General features: G+C 41.9%; 1 protein-coding gene across 36 annotated transcripts in view; it reads right to left on the bottom strand.

Moving 5' to 3' along the window:
* Positions 1 to 19,573, bottom strand: part of TTLL5 (tubulin tyrosine ligase like 5) — a 313,391-nt gene that overhangs the window by 35,931 nt on the left and 257,887 nt on the right. For 31 of the 36 annotated variants that reach the window (XM_069597094.1, XM_069597088.1, XM_069597100.1 and 28 more), the window contains one exon: positions 18,001 to 18,083. In XM_069597094.1, the coding sequence (XP_069453195.1) occupies positions 18,001 to 18,083 (83 nt within the window). Of the gene's footprint in view, positions 1 to 14,013; positions 14,137 to 18,000; positions 18,084 to 19,573 lie in introns of all 36 variants that reach the window. The other 5 variants (XM_069597103.1, XM_069597104.1, XM_069597120.1 and 2 more) reach the window with 1 other exon arrangement.

Genomic DNA, 19,573 nt, shown 5'->3' with positions numbered 1-19,573 from the left:
GCCAAGCCCATGTTAATATCATACTCAATCAGTTCAGTTCAGTTCAGTCGCTCAGTCGTGTCTGACTCTTTGCGACCCCATGAATCGCAGCACGCCAGGCCTCCCTGTCCATCACCAACTCCCAGAGTTCATGCAGACTCACGTCCATCGAGTCAGTGATGCCATCCAGCCACCTCATCCTGGGTCATCCCCTTCTCCTCCTGCCCCCAACCCCTCCCAGCATCAAAGTCTTTTCCAATGAGTCAACTCTTCGCATGAGGTGGCCAAAGTACTGGAGTTTCAGCTTTAGCATCATTTCTTCCAAAGAAATCCCAGGGCTGATCTCCTTCAGAATGGACTGGCTGGATCTCCTTGCAGTCCAAGGGACTCTCAAGAGTCTTCTCCAACACCACAGTTCAAAAGCATCAATTCTTTGGCACTCAGCCTTTGACTACTGGAAAAACCATAGCCTTGACAGACCTTAGTTGGCAAACTAATGTCTCTGCTTTTGAATATGCTCAATAGTGAAAAGCAAAAAAATAAAGACAGCTCTTCCTCTAAAATCAGGAACAAGACAAGGATGTTTACTTTTATGTGATACAATATCATCCCTAGTCAGAGCAGTTAGACAAGAAAAAAATAAAAGCCATCCAAATCAAAAAGCAAGAATGAAACCATCACAGTTTGCAGATGACATATTGTATATAGAGAACCCCAAAGATTTCACCAAAAACTATTAGAACAAATGAATTCCATAAAATTTAAGGATACAAAATCACTATACAAAAATCAGCTGAATTACTATACACTAACAATGAACTGACAGAAACAGAAATTAAGAAAACAATTCAACTTACAACTGCATCAAAAAGAATAAACTACCTAGGAATAAACTTAACCAAGAAGATGAAAGACCTGTACAATGAAAGCTATAACATGTTGATGAAAGAAACTGAAGAAGACATAAATGAATGGAGACATATTCTGTGCATGGATTGGAAGAATTAATACTGTTAAAATGCTCATATTACCCAAAGCAATCTACAGAATCATTACAATCTCTATGATAATTTGAATGGCATTTTTTTTTCACAGAAATAAAACAAACAATTCTAAAATCTATATGGAGCCACAGAAGACCCTGAATAGCTAAAGCAATCTTGAAAAAGGGCAAAGCTGGAGGCATCATGTTTCCTGATTTGAAACTATATTACACAGCTTCAGTAATCAAAACAGTGTGCTTCTGGCATAAAAACAGACACACAGATCAATGAAACAGAATAGAAAGCCCAGGAATGAATTTATGCAGATATGACCAATTAGTTTAGGACAAAGGAGCCAAGAATATACAATTGGGAAAGGATAGTCTCTTCAATAAACAGTGTTATGAAAACTAGACAGCCACATGCAAAAAAGACACTGGATCACTGTCTTATACCATACTCAAGAATTAATTAAAAATGGACTGCAGACTTGAACATAAGACTTGAGACTGTAAAACTCCTAGAAGAAAACATAGCAAGTAAGGTCGTTGGCATCAATCTTGTTGTTGTTGTTTAGTTGCCAAGTTGTGTCCAAATCTTTGTGACCCAATGGACTGCAGCACACCAGGCTTCCCTGTCCTTCACTATCTCCCAGAGTTAGCTCAAACTCATGTCCATTGAGTCAGTGATACCATCCAACCATCTTATTCTCCTCTGTCTCTCCCTTCTCTTCCTGCCTTCTATATTTCCCAGTATCACAGTCTTTTCCAGTGAGTCAGCTCTTCACATTAGATGGCCAAAGTATTGAAGTTTAAGCTTCAACATCAGTCCTTTCAATGACTATTCAGGGTTGATTTCCTTAAGGATTGAGTGGTTTGATACCCTTGCTGTCAAAGGGACTCTCAGGAGTCTTCTGCAGCACCATGGTTCAAAAGCATCAATTCTTTAGCACCCAGCCTCCTTTATGGTCCAACTCTCACATCCATACATGACCACTGGAAAAACCATAGCTTTGATTATACGGACCTCTGTCAGCAAAGTGATGTCTCTGCTTTTTAATACACTATCTATATTTGCCATAGCTTTCCTTCCAAGGAACAAGCACCTTTTAATTTCATGGCTGCAGTCTTCGTACACAGTGATTTTGGAGCCCAAGAAAATAAAATCTGTCACTGTTTCCACTTTCCCCCATCTATTTGCCATGAAGTGACATCAATCTTGGAGATGATTTTTTGGATTTGACACCAAAGGCAACAAAAGCAAAAATAAACAAGTAAGACTACATTAAACTAAAAAACTTCTGTACAGCAAAAGAAATAATCAACAAAATGAAGGCAACTTATGGAGTGGGAGAAAATATTTGTAAGTCATATATCTGATAAGCAGTTAATATCCAAAACTTTCATATACATATATATATAACCCTATATCACTCAATAGCAGTAAAATGAACCAATCCAATTAAAAATGGGCAGAGAATCTGAATAGACACTGAAAAATTTTTATTTATTTTTTGAAGGCTAATTACTTTACAATATTATATTGGTTTTGCCATACATTGACTTGAATCCACCATGAGTGTACATGTGTTCCCCATCCTGAACCCCCCTCCCACCTCCCTCCCCATCCCCTCCCTCTGGGTCATCCCAGTGCACCAGTCCCGAGCACCCTGTATCAGGCATTGAACCTGGACTGGTGATTCGTTTCACATATGATAATATATATGTTTCAATGCCATCCTCCCAAACCATCCCACCCTTGCCCTCTCCCACAGAGTCCAAAAGACTGTTCTATACATCTGTGTCTCTTTTGCTGTCTCCCATACAGGATTATTATTATCATCTTTCTAAATTCCATATATATGCATTAGTATACTGTATTGATGTTTTTCTTTCTGGCTTACTTCACTCTGTATAATAGGCTCCAGTTTCATCTGCCTGATTGGAACAGATTCAAATGTGTTCTTTTTAATGGCTGAGTAATACTCCATTGTGTGTATGTACCACAGCTTTCTTATCCATTGATCTGCTGATGGATATCTAGGTTGGTTCCATGTCCTGGCTATTATAAACAGTGCTGCGATGAACACTGGGGTACACGTGTCTCTTTCAACTCTGGTTTCATCGGTGTGTATGCCCAGCAGTGGGATTGCTGGGTCGTATGGCAGTTCTATTTCCAGTTTTTTAAGGAATCCCCATACTCCATAGTGGCTGTACTAGTTTGCATTTCCACCAACAGTGTAAGAGGGTTCCCTTTTCTCCACACCCTCTCCAGCATTTATTGCTTGTAGACTTTTGGATAGCAGCCATTCTGACTGGCATGAAATGGTACCTCATTGTGGTTTTGATTTGCATTTCTCTAATAAGTGATGTTGAGCATCTTTTCATGTTTGTTAGCCATCTGCATGTCTTCTTTGGAGAAATGTCTGTTTAGTTCTTTGGCCCAGGTTTTTATTGGGTCATTTATTTTTCTGGAATTGAGCTGCAGGAGTTGCTTGTATATTTTTGAGATTAATTCTCTGTCAGTTGCTTCATTTGCTATTATTTTCTCCCATTCTGAAGGCCGTCTTTTTACCTTGCTTATAGTTTCCTTTGTTGTGCAAAAGCTTTTAATTTTAATTAGGTCCCATTTGTTTATTTTTGCTTTTATTTCCAGTATTCTGGGAGGTGGGTCATAGAGGAACCTGCTGTGATTTATGTCAGAGAGTGTTTTGCCTGTGTCTTCCTCTAGGAGTTTTATAGTTTCTGGTCTTATGTTTAAATCTTTAATCCATTTTAAGTTTATTTTTGTGTATGGTGTTAGAAAGTGTTCTAGTTTCATTTTTTTACAAGTCATTGACCAGTTTTCCCAGCACCACTTGTTAAAGAGATTGTCTTTTCTCCATTGTATATTCTTGCCTCCTTTGTCAAAGATAAGGTGACCACAGGTGTGTGGATTTATCTCTGGGCTTTCTATTTTGTTCCATTGATCTATATTTCTGTCTTTGTGCCAGTACCATACTGTCTTGATGACTGTGGCTCTATAGTACAGCCTGAAGTCAGGCAGGTTGATTCCTCCAGTTCCATTCTTCTTTCTCAAGATTGCTTTGGCTATTCTAGGTTTTTTGTATTTCCATACAAATTGTGAAATTATTTGTTCTTGTTCTCTGAAAAATACCATTGGCAGCTTGATAGGGATTGCATTGAATCTACAGATTGCTTTGGGTAGTATACTCATTTTCACTATACTGATTCTTCCAATCCATGAACACGGTTTATTTCTCCATCTATTTGTGTCCTCTTTGATTTCTTTCATCAGTGTTTTATAGTTTTCTATATATAGGTCTTTTGTTTCTTTAGGTAGATATAGTCCTAAGTATTTTATTCTTTTCATTGCAATGGTGAATGGAATTGTTTCCTTAATTTCTCTTTCTGTTTTCTCATTGTTAGTGTATAGGAATGCAAGGGATTTCTCTGTGTTGATTTTATATCCTGCAACTTTACTATATTCATTAATTAGATCTAGTAATTTTCTGGTGGAGTCTTTAGGGTTTCCTGAATAGACACTTTTTCCAAAAGATATATACAAATGGACAATAGCTATCTGAGAAGATGTGGAACATTACTAATCACCAGAAAAAAGCTGGCAACCATCATTCTACTTTCTGTCTCTGTGAATTTGACGACTCTAGGTCCCACACATAAGTGGAATGACACAGTATTTGTCATTTTCTGACTGGCTTAATTAATTCAGCATAATGTCTTCAAGGTTCATTCATGTTGGAGTGCAGAAATTCTTTCCTTCTTAAAGATAATAATATTATCCTTCAGTTCAGTTCAGTCGCTCAGTCGTGTCCGACTCTTTACAACCCCATGAATCACAGCACGCCAGGCCTCCCTGTTCATCACCATCTCCTGGAGTTCACTGACTCATGTCCATCAAGTCCATGATGCCATCCAGCCATCTCATCCTCTGTCGTCCCCTTCTCCTCCTGCCCCCAACCCCTCCCAGCATCAGAGTCTTTTCCAATGAGTCGACTCTTCGCATGAGGTGGCCAAAGTACTGGAGTTTCAGCTTTAGCATCATTTCTTCCAAAGAAATCCCAGGGCTGATCTCCTTCAGAATGGACTGGTTGGATCTCCTTGCAGTCCAAGGGACTCTCAAGAGTCTTCTCCAACACCACAGTTCAAAAGCATCAATTCTTGGGCGCTCAGCCTTCTTCACAGTCCAACTCTCACATCCACACATGACCACAGGAAAAACCATAGCCTTGACTAGACGGACCTTAGTCAGCAAAGTAATGTCTCTGCTTTTGAATATGCTATAATAACATTTCATTGTATATGTATAACCACATTTGTTTATCTATGATCCACTGATGGACACCTGGGTTGTTTCTACCCTGTAGCTACTGGGAATAATGTTGCTATGAATATGGGCATACAAACATATGTTCAAGACTCTGCCTTCAGTTCTCTTGGGTATATACACAGAAGTAAAACTGCTGAATTATACAGTCATTCTGTTTTTAATTTTTTAAGGACTTCCCTGGTGGCTCAGACGGTAAAGCATCTGTCTACAATATGGGAGACCCGGGTTCGATCCCTGGGTCGGGAAGATCCCCTGGAGAAGGAAATGGCAATCCACTTCAGTACTATTGCCTGGAAAATCCCATGGACAGAGGAACCTGGTAGGCTACAGCCCATGGGGTCGCAAAGAGTCAGACATGACTGAGTGACTTTACCTTACCTAAGGAAGCACCATATAAGGCTGCACCATTTTACATTCTCACCAATGGTACACACAAGATTTCCATTTCTCCAATTTCCTTGCCAAAACTAGTTATTTTCTATATATATATATATTTTGTAAATAGTTGCCATCCTAATGAGTATAAAGTAATATCTCATTATGACTGTGCTTTGTATTTCCTTTATGATTAGTGATGTTGAGCATATTTTCATGTGCTTATTGGCCCTTTGCATATCTCCCTTGGAGAAATGCCTATTTCCAGTCCTTTGCTCCTTTATAAATCATGTTGATTAGTTTTTGTTGTTGAGGCAATCTGTAATCTTTCCATCAATCCTGCAAGATTTTTTTTTTTTGTCACATGGGCATGTGGGTCCTTAGTGGCCCAATTGCAGTCCTCACCAGTGGACCACCAGGCAATTCCTAAGATTGATGCTTTTTTGCTTAAAGTACAGACGAAAAAACTGATTCAAAGAGGTTATGTGATTTAGCCCATGGTTGCCAAGTGGGAAGTGGTAGAGCCCAGAAAGGTCACTCTAACTTCAGAGTTATGCTCTTTCCAGTTTACACTGGAATTCTTACAAAAGCTAGGTATTGTTGTTGATGATGCCAGTGATATTGGCATATGGCACTGAACTTGAAGGAAGAGGAAGTAGGGAAGGTAAGAGGTAATAAGGGCTGAGAGAACTTTAAGTTTTGGTCTTGAGAATACTATTAAAATTTTAAAATACAATCAAATTTTAAAATATAATCAATACTAAGCAGAGCTCAAATGTTATAGTGTCCAATGTCAGGTATTATACAATTTAAGAGGTGCCTAAAGAATTCATGGAGAACTTCCCTGGTGGTCCAGCGGTTAAGAATTCGCCTACCGATGCAAGAGACGTGGGTTCGATCCCTGGTCTGAAGATCCCATGTGATGTGGGGCAACTAAGCTCAGGCACCACAACTACTGAGTCCACATGCTCCAGAGCATGTGCTCGGCAACAAGAGAAAGCTGCTGCAATGAGAAGCCTGCACACTGCAACTAGAGAGCACCCAGCTCATGCGTCAAAGAAGACCCAGAGCAGCCAAATTAAAAAAAAAAAAAAAGAATTCATGAGGAGTTCAGAAGAGAATAAAAAAGACACTTCAGTGCTGAGAAGCAAAACCTGATCTATGTGATAATGTTAAAGAGCTCCAATTAGTTACACAGAAGGAAAAAAAGCTGAAGGATAATATTTTTCAAAAGCTATACCTCATTTTAATTGTTATAAAGAGATCCTTGATGTGTCTAAAACAGAACGTCTTTATCCTAAATTCTGCACTGTAGCTGAATATAGCAAGGCTATGAATGTGTTTGAGGTTGTTATCTGAAAAGTAATCATCAGTCATTATTTTGTAGGAAGTAGTTTTAAAATGTTGCAAGAAATAGGTTAGAAACACTACATAATTTATAAGGTAGGTGATTTTAGTTTTGAAGACAATTTAATAGTAAAATGCTTTATTTATAAAATTTTCATTGTAATCTTCTAAGATTAAGCATTTTACTTTAAAGTGAGGAGAATAAAGGGCATAAACTATTTTCCAGAATAATTTTATGTGTGTTAAGTATTTTTTTTTTCTTAAGGGCTGATACTACAAGGTAATGCATTTTGGATATTGCTAGAAACTTAAGAAATTTACAGAACATAATCCTGCGCTCAAGGATTTCTGGTCCTACTGAAAGAGGCAATTTGCTCCAGAAGTAAGTAGTGGTAAAAGATGACAAAATACTTGAAGCATTGGACTTCGTGGTATAAAATATAAGTGCTCCAGGGATTTTAAACAAATGGCAAGATAAATGTAATTACATGAGTAAGGATTATTGGAGGGGAAAAAACTTAACTGGATCCTTAAAGGATAAGAGACATTTGTATAGGTGAATAGGTACTCCAGATGTTGGCAAAAGAATACACACAGAGAGAAACATGAAATTCCACTCGTTCATCTATTCAACCTGAATTTTTTAAGTGCCTACTACTGGCTGGGCATTGTGCTAAGCCTTGGGGTTTCGGCGTCAAATCACAGCTGATCCTTGCCTTCCAGGGAATCATAGTCCAGTGGGGGAAAGAGTCAAGTGATCCCTGAGGATATTAGAATGTTGCAAGTGTCACAGTCTAGTAGAGGCAATCACAGGCTTCCACTCAAGCATAGTCAGAAAGCATCTAAATCAGACTGGGCATGCGAAAGGGCAAGAGGAGGTGGATGGTGCACAAGCAGAGGAAACTACGTACAAATAAAGGCACAGAGAAGAAATATGCTGCATGACGGGGTGAAAATATCACTTAGCCTCCACAGTGCTCACAAAATGTTACCTGCGCCACCTGTTTTCCCAAAGCAGACAGAGGCATCTTCAACCAGTAATGTAGAAGACCAGGTGTCTGGACTTTAGCCTAAGAGCACAACTAGCTCTTACTAAGCCATCAATATTGCAACAAGTTGTATTTTCGGATTGTCTGTGGCATATGCTATCCATCAGTCCTCTAAATACCCAGTCCTTCACACTTGGATTATGTTGGACCACAAAGAAACTTAGATTATATTAGTTTTGTCCTTCACAAAACTGTCTTTGTTGACATGCACTGAAATATTTTGCCTTCATTGTTGGTCATGCCAAGAAACGTGACCTACTTCTGTTATGTTAGGATGTTGAGGGCACTATTATTCATTCAGGGTCATTCAGTGTCCTCTGCGTAAAGGAGGAAAATACAGGTTTTAGAGTAGGAGCTAGGAAGAAGCTTAATTTTCCCCCAAGGTATTTCTCCCTTTTTGATAATGAGAATTATATACTTTTATTCATCACACTTTCCATTTTATCCTGGTTGTTAGAGGAGATTCAGAACCAGATTCAACCTCAGTTATAGTCATTTTACTTGGTCTGATATTTGAAAAATTTGAAATACATACTTCTTGGCCTTGATTTTCTCTTTATATTATTTTATTACACATGGTTTTATATTTTTTAAGACTCTGCTAGAGATGAGACGTCCATGCTGTATCTGCCTAGCTACAATCTCAGCTGATGAAAATTGCCAGCCATGCACAGACTGGAAACTTTTTAATCACATAATCAGGCTAACACTAGAAGCAGCCTGCCATCTGAAAGGCAGCAGCTACCTAACTTTAGTTCTGCACACCAGTGACACTTTGCTAGATGAGTGAATGGAAAATATTTTGATTCTGTCTTTTAAAGCTGAACACAGCAAGTGGGGAGAGAAAGCATCACACAGAGGTCGAGCCACGAGTAACAGTCATGAGCTGTTCACCCGAGAACAATGAAAGCTAGTTGCTGAGGAGACAACAGATGACCTGGTCATAGGGATGGCCTAACAGACTCGTCATTTAGCCACCATAGCTGCTAACTGTCCCAGATAAGGCTGCAGGTTTCCATGAGGTCTGACTTTTGAGACTGTCTCTCCCCTGAGCTTATGTACAATAACTTTCTGCTGCTGCTAAGTTGCTTCAGTCGTGTCTGACTCTCTGCAACCCCATAGACGGCAGCCCACCAGGCTCCCCCGTCCCTGGGATTCTCCAGGCAAGAACACTGGAGTGGGTTGCCATTTCTTTCTCCAATGCATGAAAGTGAAAAGTGAAAGTGAAGTCGCTCAGTCATGTCCGACTCTTCTCGACCCCATGGGCTGCAGCCTACCAGGCTCTTCTGTCCATGGGATTTTCCAGGCAAGAGTACTGGAGTGGCGTGCCATTGCCTTCTCCGAATAACCTTCTGTAACAGGTAAACTGAGGGCCTTTCTCACCTCGATAATCAAAGGGTTATTGTAGACAACCCGAATCCTCAGCATGAAAAGAGGAGGGTAAGGATAGGTACCATGAATAATGGTGATTTACAGTGGAGAACAGTAGAAAGGATGAGTAAATAGAAAATACAAGGCCTGAGAGAAGTCACGTTTCTAGAAATTGCATATTTTAATGTCTGAAGATTAACTATGAATGATTCATTATTTACTAAGATTTGCAGCTCAACCATAAAAAATTAAAAAATAACTCATCAAATGTCTTGTCACATATCTTAATTTCCCTGGGAAGCAAACTAGAAGTGAATGGCAGGGAGGAAAGTCACTTTTTAATCCCACTGATACAAAAAAAGAAAAAGAGTGATTGTTCTACCCAACAACAAAAGCCAACCAACAAACAAGCAACACTAAAACAGCAGCTTCTAACCAGCTGACTTTCTTCTTCACACCCTGACAACCAGGTTGGATTTCTCAGGTATATCCCCATCTTATACTGGCGATACGTGCTATGTTTTATTGATGAAGCTGAAGGGACATTCCACACATTCAAGCTGCTCCTCTTTGGTATCGCATAACCAGTTAACCTGGGTATAGGTTTCAAGAGAAGAGGGCTCCCCGATACTTACAGAAGCCCTAAATGGACATACCTGCATGTCCAAAAGGTGAGATCAAAGAACTGTAAGAGACCATTGCTTGACTAGTGATGATCTTCATTCTGGGAACTTAAGAGAATCTGAGTCTTTTGCCTTATAATCCTAACTTGAAAGAATATAGAACAAATACAAAGGTGAATCATGCCCACAGGGCAATATACTTCAAGTCACCACTCTCCACACCTTGCATTACCTACCTACACACTCTTTGGGACCCAGTTCCAATTTTACAGGTCGGGCAAGCAGAGCTGTAAATATTTCCACGGGCAAAACTTGCTTTTTCCAAAGACAGGCATGGCTTAGCATGCCGTTTTCTTTCTTTAGAACGTTTAGGAGCAATTATGTCCTAAGGATAAAAGGATGGCAGAGCAAAAGTATGTGCCTATAACAAGCATCTCATTGAAGCCAGAAGCACGATGTGTGGGTTCACTGGATGAATAACCACGGAGTATAGATTGATAACTTGTAGCGATGAAGTATAAAGGCTCCCAGGGTAAGGTAACTTTATGCTGGTTGCCTGCCCAATTCAGGACTGCAAGAATAAACAGGATCTTTTTCCACCCTAAGAGAATGGATACCACACAGGACAGCACAGACCTGCTATAAGACGCAATGGTAGGGAGAGCTCTAACAATCCAGGGTGCCAGGCAACTTTTTTCCAGAAGGTGATTGTGCTTCCTTAATACAAATGTAAGTTGAGAAAGGAGCCACCGCACTTCCCTCCTCTCTTTATAACAAGGTAGTAATTGTTAACAATTGAAGAATCATCACTCCTCTCTTGGGACTTTGCCAGCTCAGCAAGAGACAATATCCATTTTCAGATGTTATCTCAGTAGTCCATTTCTTAATCCCTTTCAGAAACAGAGTTCCCTGATTTTCTTTAAGGCAAATGAACCCCCTTTGGGTGGGTTCTTAGAAGCACCCCCCCACCATTTCCCCTCAAACTGAAAGACGGGCTGTTTCCTACCCCCCATTTCCACCCAGGTTGTTCAGCTATGCCTGAGTTTTGTTGCTGAATGTAGAAAGAGTTACTACATGAAATGAAAGAGGCCTCAGGACAGGAAAGCGTGAAATTTCAATGGCTGGCAGCCAGGCGACTTTGCCATGTAGAGGGATCCACATCCTTCTTGTGTGGCTGCAGCCAGATTGAGACTAGCAAAACACCTACTGTTCAAACATCACTTGTGCAACACAGCCTATAATGAAGTACTAAGACTAGTTGCGTAGAGCTGGGTGATACAAACCTAATTGATTCAGATTTTTTCCTGGTTCCTTGTACAACAAATCAAAGCTATTCTTCCTATTGATGTCTGTTATAAGAAAGTACAGGCTGGGTATAGTGTGCTGAAGTCAGCACAGCTAAGGAGGGGGTATGAACAAGGCCTGGCAGGACGAAGTTGATTTTGGTCGTGGGTCCTAGACGGGGTCATCATGCCCACCATCCAGGGGCAAACGTCAGTGTATTCAGAGGACAGAGGTGAGGGGAAAGTCTAGGCAGAGCCTTATTTGGAGTTTCCTTGGAAAAGGTGAGGCGGGACAGGGTAAACAGCGTAAGACTGGCTAGTTTAAATAATTCTGGTGGGCTTTGGGCTATAGGGGTGGTATCTACTTGCTGGGTCCCTGGTCCCAGAGTGACTTAGGGCAAGGAAAATTTTGACTTGTCATGGAAGAATTAGATAAAGAGGTAGTCGGGGATTTAAACTTGGGATTGACTGGTTTGTATATGAAGGACACATATGTGGGCAAGTTGTAATTATCTTTAGGAATTAGCTTTCCTGGCAGGGGCAGTCTGTAAGTCCCCAAATGCCAAAGCATCAAGAAAATAGAGTTGACATAATTGACTCTGAGATGAATGGATGCCAAATTGACAATAAAGAATCTAAGAAGACACAGAACAGTGCATGATTTTAAATATGCCACTTGCCTGGGGCCGCATATTGAGGATCTTAAACAGTCTTGAGTCCCCAGTATCCTTCAGCACATCTTTCTCATTTTTTGATAAGAACTGGTATTTTTTCAGTCTTATAAAACATGCTATGCAAACACATATCAAAATCCTTGAATTTAACTTGACTGCATCTCTAAACCCATATTTGGAGAGCTGGTGATGACCTTCTTTCATGACTGTGGCTAAAGGGACCTCTGCCCAAGCAGTGATTTTGTCCACACTGCATTTATATGGGAATAAAGCACGTGTCTGGGTGATGGGCTGTGGACTCCTGGGGTTCTGCCTCCTCACTTTGTAAACCACCTAACTCCCCTGCTCAAGGAGAGGCAGCCCACTGCCACCTGCTGGGCTGGCGGGCCTGCCCCCGGGGCCTCCCCACAGTTATACTGCACCCACTGTCTTCTGGGCCCATATACACTTGGCGTGTGGTCTCACTCCCTTAGCACAGCACCCCCATCTCCCACCCCTAGCTTATGTACCGCTCAGGGTCAGCGGGATCTGTGTTTGCAATGGAGATTTAAGTGTTGAGAGACGAGCTCTTTCCAGGGGCTTCTTTGCTGATGAGCCTATGATGCCAGCGTATGTTCTGGGTGGACTGTAAGGGCTACTAATGAAATAGGTTCAAGGAAAGTGATATTACAACTGAGGCAAGTCCAAGTCTCACAGTCCTGGACATGGAGGGACGTTAGTACTTCTTGGCAGGCCGCTGGTTTGGTTTGGAGCTTGGTGTCATATTCGCTGTCCTGGCTGCCAGTCCCTGAAGGAAACACGGGCCTTCTTGCTCTAGGCTTCTGTATTTTATGAGCTGCTCCTCACTGGATGGGCTGCTTAGTATCAGGACTGAAGGACCACTGGGTAAGTGTTACCAATGGCACTCTGGTTGTTTGCAGTTTCTCTGGCACATTTTGGTAGGTGACCAAGCCATGGATTTGGTCTTCCCTCCTCTCTTCTCATTCCTTTTTGGAAAGAGTTTAGATGGGCTGGGGAAAGATATTTGAAGCTTTCGGATCCAATGTAAATGAATCCTGTGGTGGGTAAATAATTTTCCTCCCTCCTTTGCCTCTCCTGGGGTAGTTTGATGAATAATGCTTCTCAAATAAGTTTATAAATATTCCACTAGAGGTAAGAGGGGTATTAAGCTCATAGCAGGTGTGCCATTAATGCTTTAGTGTGTAGGGTAGAGCAAAGAGGAAAGGAATCATCAAAATTTTGTGGTTTCATAGAATTTTCTGGAAGTGAGAGTGGAGAACAAAATACTGGGGGGGGGGGTAGCACTGGTGAAGTGTGGGTATAACCTCATGAGATCAAGTCAGGGCACTCCTTCAGTGAAGGAGCTTTTCTCGGACAAGTGGTAGGATGGAACGACAGTTGTGTTTTTCTTCCAGTTATAGTATATGTTTATCTTAACTCAGAAAGAAGCATAATTATTCAATCTTGCCAAAAAATTAAAAAAATTTTTTTTCTTTGCCTATCTCCTATTATTATCTCAAAGTCCAATTCACAAATTACTCAACTGTAGCCTAAACGTTTTCTTTAATAATAAATATTCATCTTCTTTAGATGCTACTGCAATTTGATCTTCAAATATCATGCTTTTCAACATATCCTGTTACATTTTATTTGTGAATAACTCAATTACGGTTTTAGTTTCTTTCTTTGATTGGCCTCAACGCCCCCATACTTTTAATCAAAAGCCTCCAGAAGAGTTAAGGAGATTTCTTACTGCCACAGCGCCACCTACTGGTAGGTCAACACAGAAGCAAGATAGCGGTAGCTTAACTTGGACCCACAATTTTGGAGAGTCCGTCTGAGCTTGGTTTTTATAAAATGCCAATTTCCTTGTCATTTTGAGAAACTATCACTTCTCTTGATAGCTATTAATACTCTTGCTGTGGCATAAAGTCAGCAAGTTATAATAAAAAAAATAAGCTCTTATTTCTTACTGTTACCTTAAATTGGCCCTGACTTCACCGACTTGGGTTTCCTGTGTCCTAAAACTGTAGCAAGGGCTCCAGATTGTGTGGGCAAGGGTTTGGATCTGGCGAAAATAACCTGGGGAGCTTCCAAAGATCCTGAAAAATGTAAGAAAAACCCCCACTTAACACTTTATTTAATCTTGGCTGAAAGGACAAGAGGTCAAATCTAAAACTAGGCTTTAGGGGACCATCGTTCACCCCGATGCTGGCACCCCATTTCCTGCCAAACATCGAATCTATCCTCTCTCTCTTGCTTTCTAACCATATTAAGAGTGGGTAATAAACCCAAATTCTTGTCCCTCTGGCTCTGGGGAGAGAACAACGTTTTGGGAGCAGTGAAGTGTGTAAGACACTATGGCAAGAATCTCAAGGGTTTGTTTATTTTTATTAATTTATTATACTCCAAAGCCACCCTGGATCTCCATTAACTGTACAATGCATGTGAAAAGAACAAGAGTCTGAGAGTGAAAAATAGGTCATCCTGCCGAGAGCGGCCAGGCAAGTAATTTCATTTGAAAGTCAAAGTGATTTCTAGATCCTTAGGGTTTGACTTCCACTGGCTTTATTGTATATTGAAATAAGTTCCTTTCTCTTGTTGTCCCAGAGACAACAAAGCAGGCAGGCAGAGGCACACTGAGGCGCTGCTGCCTGTCCCCATGCAAAAAGCATAAAGCAACACAGAATTTTACCAGGGCCCCACATGACCAATGCTTAGCAGAGGACACTGCTTCACTACTTGTAAATGAAACCCAGCACTGGTGTTCAAAAGGCCAGGTAAGGTTCCTTTCTCTGACTAGAGATCTACAAGAGCTTTAAAAAAAAAAAAGCCTGGGGGAGTGTATACGGAGGCTGGGCTCCAGGACAGGAAAAGCATGGGGGGAAGCGAAGGGACAGGGGTGAAGGCAGCTGGTATGGCTTCAGGCCCTACAACAATGGCAGTTTGCACCATCAGATCAGCATGAGAGAAATGCCAGTTATCTAATCTGTTGCGCTCTGCTATTTTCGTTCACCATCACCACTTCGGAACTCAAGAAGAACACCATGCTTATAAAGGAGGAGGGCCAGTGGCTTTGGCTTTGAGCCAAAGGCCCTCATTCCAGTTTCCTTCTCAAATTTCCAAATCTGCTGACTCTACACCTTCCCTTCTATAGCACACGCAGAATATAGCTGGAGGTAGGGAAGTCAGGAAAAGTAACATTCACGGAGCATTCCAGGCACTCTGCTAAGAGCTTTCACGTTCACTACCTCATTTAACGTTGAGAACAAAAAGAATGTCACTAGGCCACCGTCAATGGGAAAGGACTTTTGAGTGGTTTTTCAACAGCACCCTGGGATGAACTGCTATCTTGTTCAGACGGCCTGACGAACAGGGTCACACAGCTTAAAGGCCTGGTTGGCTAGACTTGGGGAAGGGACAAGAGGTCAGGAAGCAGACTTTTGCTACATTCATGGACTCAATCACTGAGTTAACTGGACCAGACAGGAGCTAAAACACCTTTTACAGGCAGTTTAGTGAGCCCTGTACAGGAAAACTTCCCAACTCTCGGAGAGATGTGCAAACCTTCTGACTTCTTATGGGGATTGTTCTCCCTTCTTGTGGGTTTAAAGAAAAATGCTTTTAATAGCAGCCTAACCTCCTCCTTTTTATAGGATGTGCTTCTGAACCCCCAGAATAATGCCTTTAAATCTACGTGTAACAGAGAAAAACAGATAATTTGTGGGTGAAACACTGAAGTGCCAGGTAGTTATTTAGTTATTATTATATTGCTAAGGTAAAACATTTATTGGGAAGTCTGGAAAATGCCTGAACCTTAGTTACTGCACATTCATCAGCATTTCTCTAAGGATCAAGAACCCCAAGGCAGTCATGGAAGAGAACAAATTCAAAGGACTTTAGAGGCCCAGAGTCATTTGGAGACAAAAGCAGTTCGCAGAAGGCCATGTAAACAAGGCGGGAAGACAACACACTCATCTTCAGTTAGAAGCATGGAGAGACGTATTCATAGATAACTGAAGGTTAGGAGAACCAGGAGTACAACCTCCCCTTGTCCTGTGGTTTTACAGCAATACCAAATTCAGTACAACTGTTACAGAAACTTCTAAGAACCGTCAACAGTCAGTCAACACTACTTCGTGATCAAGATGCTGGAAGTGTGACCCGCCTGGTCGCTCAAATTTCCAACTTCCTCAGCCAGAGTGCATGCAAAGAGTTCAGTTTCATACTTAATGTATCAAAAACACGCAGATGAAATAGGCAGGCTTCCTGGATCTCCTAAGCTTTGTAAACTTCTCCAGCCTCAGCAAATCTGAAGAGCTGCCGAGGCTCTAAGAGCTCTATCTCATGGAAATCATTCCAGGTAGGCCATGGTTCTCTTAACCTCCCACTTCTCAGGCCATAAGAGTTCCAGGTGGAAATTTAACCTCCTTAAAAATAACTACCATGTTCTAGGAGTTCTTTTTAGGGGGAAAGTGGGGGGAGTTATATACCCATCAACTATTTCTTGAATTTAGGTTTGAAGAGTTTAAGTGGAAAACAAAATCTATACTCTTTTCATATTATTATCTGACTTGGGTGCAGTTATAGAGCCTTCCTCTCTATATAGTAAGCCTATGAGGTATATGTATTAATAATTATCCCCATGATATAGGCAAATGAACCAGATTCCTTAACAATCTTGTCATCATTTTAAGGTGTATTGTATCACACACATACACCCTTGCACCCTGCCCTTACGCCCCCTGCTCAGAGGCCCTAGTTCCTAGCCACACTGATACAGGGGGTTCCCCAGAACACAGCACCATTTCACCACCAGCCCCCTTTCCTCACTGGCCTTTGCCCACACTGGTCTCTCTTCTTGGACCTCCTTCCACCCCAGGCCGCCCCTCTCCCGGCTGACCTGTCACAGTCAGACCCCAGTTCAGATGCGTCTTCCTCTAGGAAGCCCTCTTCTATCCCTAAAGAGCCTGGGCCAAGTTGCTTGGGTTCAAATACTGCTCCACCACTGACCAACTGTGGGAGTTTGGATTATGGTTCATAATCTGTCTGTGCCTTTATTTCTTCAGCTGTAAAACAGGGAATACAGCTCCCATATTACACGTGTGCTTTGTGAACAGATGAGTTATGACATGTGAAGCATTCAGAAGTGTGCCTGACACACAGCAACACTGTCTACTATTATTCTCTATGTCCCCAGTGCTTGGCACTCCCTCCTGCAGCCACATCCCGTCAACCTCCCTCTCCCTGAGCCTCTAAGTTTCCTGACCGCAGGGAAGGCCTAGTTCACTCTTCATATGTCTCAGTTGCCCAGCATGCTACTTTCCCCACAGGAGGTGTTCAAAAATAAATATTTGTTGAATCGAATAGTGGATTTGCTTTCAGTTTTCTGACGACTTATGAGTGCAGGAAGTGCTACTCACAGGAAGCTATCCCCGGGCCAGTGCTGCCTTATATGGTGAGAGGCTTGAGGCCCTCAGCTGCTACCTGGCAAGACCGTGATGTTAGCAGGCAGGACGCAGCCCGGACCACAGCTCCAGATCTGCACCCACGGATCAGCTCCCACAGGTCTCTCCACTTTCTGAGCCTCTGCTCACGTGGAGGGGACAATGGTATACCTCACAGGGCTGCAGTGAGGATTTAATGTAAGATGCTAATACTACGTGTGGAAACATCACATAAATGGTGAAACACTGGCAAGTTTTTTCAAATACAGGCAATTTTTACTAAATGCTGCAAATCTGGTAACACTCTGCCAGACTGGGAAATTTCATCTACCCCAAACTAAGCGCAGAAAAACCACTTCACCCTAAAATGTATCATCTGAAAGAAGAGAGCGACCACATGCCCATTTGCCAACACTTCAGAAGCCTGAGAGGCTTCGTTCTCTGAACGGGAGCTCTCCTCAGAGGCAGAGGAGAGAAGGGTGGGCCCAGTCCCTCCCCACTGCGCCCCCGCAGACTAACCTGTGGAGCTGGTGATGGGCACAAAGGCTGCAGAGTTGAGGCTGCTCTGGAGTCCGTTCAGCTGCCCTTCTGCGGAGGCCCCTCTGAAACACAAGCGGCTTGGTTAGACCTGAAGACAGAAAGGTGAGGTCAACTACTGCCCTTCAGGGGCGCTGCCTCTTGCTTCTGGGGTTGCCCCCACCCTGGCTTCTTTTAAGACTTCTTTCAAGTACAGATGTCATCTTATCAGAAAGAACTTTCTTCTTCTGAAGTGTTATGTGTTTTAAAATTGATTGTACATTTCTCCCCACTAGAACACAGCTTCAAGAAAACACAGGCTTGGATCATGACTGTGTCCCCCCCCACTTCCGCCCGCAACTATCACAATGCCTGCACCTAATAAGCACTCAACAGATTACTTGTTTACTGAATGAGTAAATTAAATTTCTGGTATTGACTTAGATAAATCATAAGTAAAGACATAAAAAAAAATTTATGTGCAACAGTGGTTCTCAACTGGGGGAGAGAGTAGGGGTGGATTTAGCCCTCTATCCCCACCCTCCCAGCAAGGGACATTTGGTGATGCTGAGATATTTGTGGTTGTTACAACTGTGGGGCCTGCTGGCATCTAGTGGGTAGAGGCCAGGAATGGTGCTAAGCCTTTCCCACAGTGCCCTTGCAAAGTGCCCCCAAAGAATATTCTAGTCCAAGATGTCAGCTGTGCCAAGGTTGAGAAACCACATATAGAGGTACCTTCCCTCACACCAAGTTTTGACAAGAGATAGGACAGAGTATTTTAGATTCTTCCAGCACAGGCTCCCCAGCTGCTTGCTTTAGAAACTCTTTCACTGGTCTGATGCCCTCCAGACTATGCCAGCTCCTCCTGCTACAGGTTCTTACAGCTTTGTCATTCTTTCATTGCATTTACCAAAATTATATATATTTTTCTTAAAAAAATTTTTTTTCCTTGACTGCATCTCATGGCATGCAGAACTTCTGAGGGGTCAAACCTGCATGCCCTGCAGTGGAAGCATGAAGGCTTAACCACTGGACCACCAGGAAAGCCACTACCAAAACCTATGGGACTATGGGACTATGGGGTAGCTGTGAACTTAACATCTGTCATCCTTGCTAGAATGTGAGCTCCATGAAGACAGAGATTGCTTCAGTCCTACTCACTATTATATACTTAAAATTTCTAGAAGTAATCTGACCCATTGCCCCATAAATACACTTATTTGTTGGGCCTGTCTACCTTGATTTCAGTTGAAATGTAAACATTTTACCTGGGAGAGTCAGTAAACACCCTCTTCCAACAACACGAGAGAAGACTCTACACATGGACATCACCAAATGGTCAATACCGAAATCAGATTGATTATATTATTTGCAGCCGAAGATACAGAAGCTCTATACAGTCAGCAAAAACAAGACTGGGAGCTGACTGTGGCTCAGATCACGAACTCCGTATTGCCAAATTCAGACTTAAGTTGAAGAGTGGGGAAAACCACTAGACCATTCAGGTATGCCCTAAATCAAATCCCTTACAATTATACAGTGGAAGTGAGAAATAAGTTCAAGGGATTAGATCTGA

Source organism: Ovis canadensis, chromosome 7, assembly GCF_042477335.2.
Source record: "Ovis canadensis isolate MfBH-ARS-UI-01 breed Bighorn chromosome 7, ARS-UI_OviCan_v2, whole genome shotgun sequence".
In the NCBI taxonomy this organism is placed as follows: Eukaryota; Metazoa; Chordata; class Mammalia; order Artiodactyla; family Bovidae; genus Ovis; species Ovis canadensis.
This window is presented reverse-complemented; position numbering and strand designations above follow the sequence as displayed.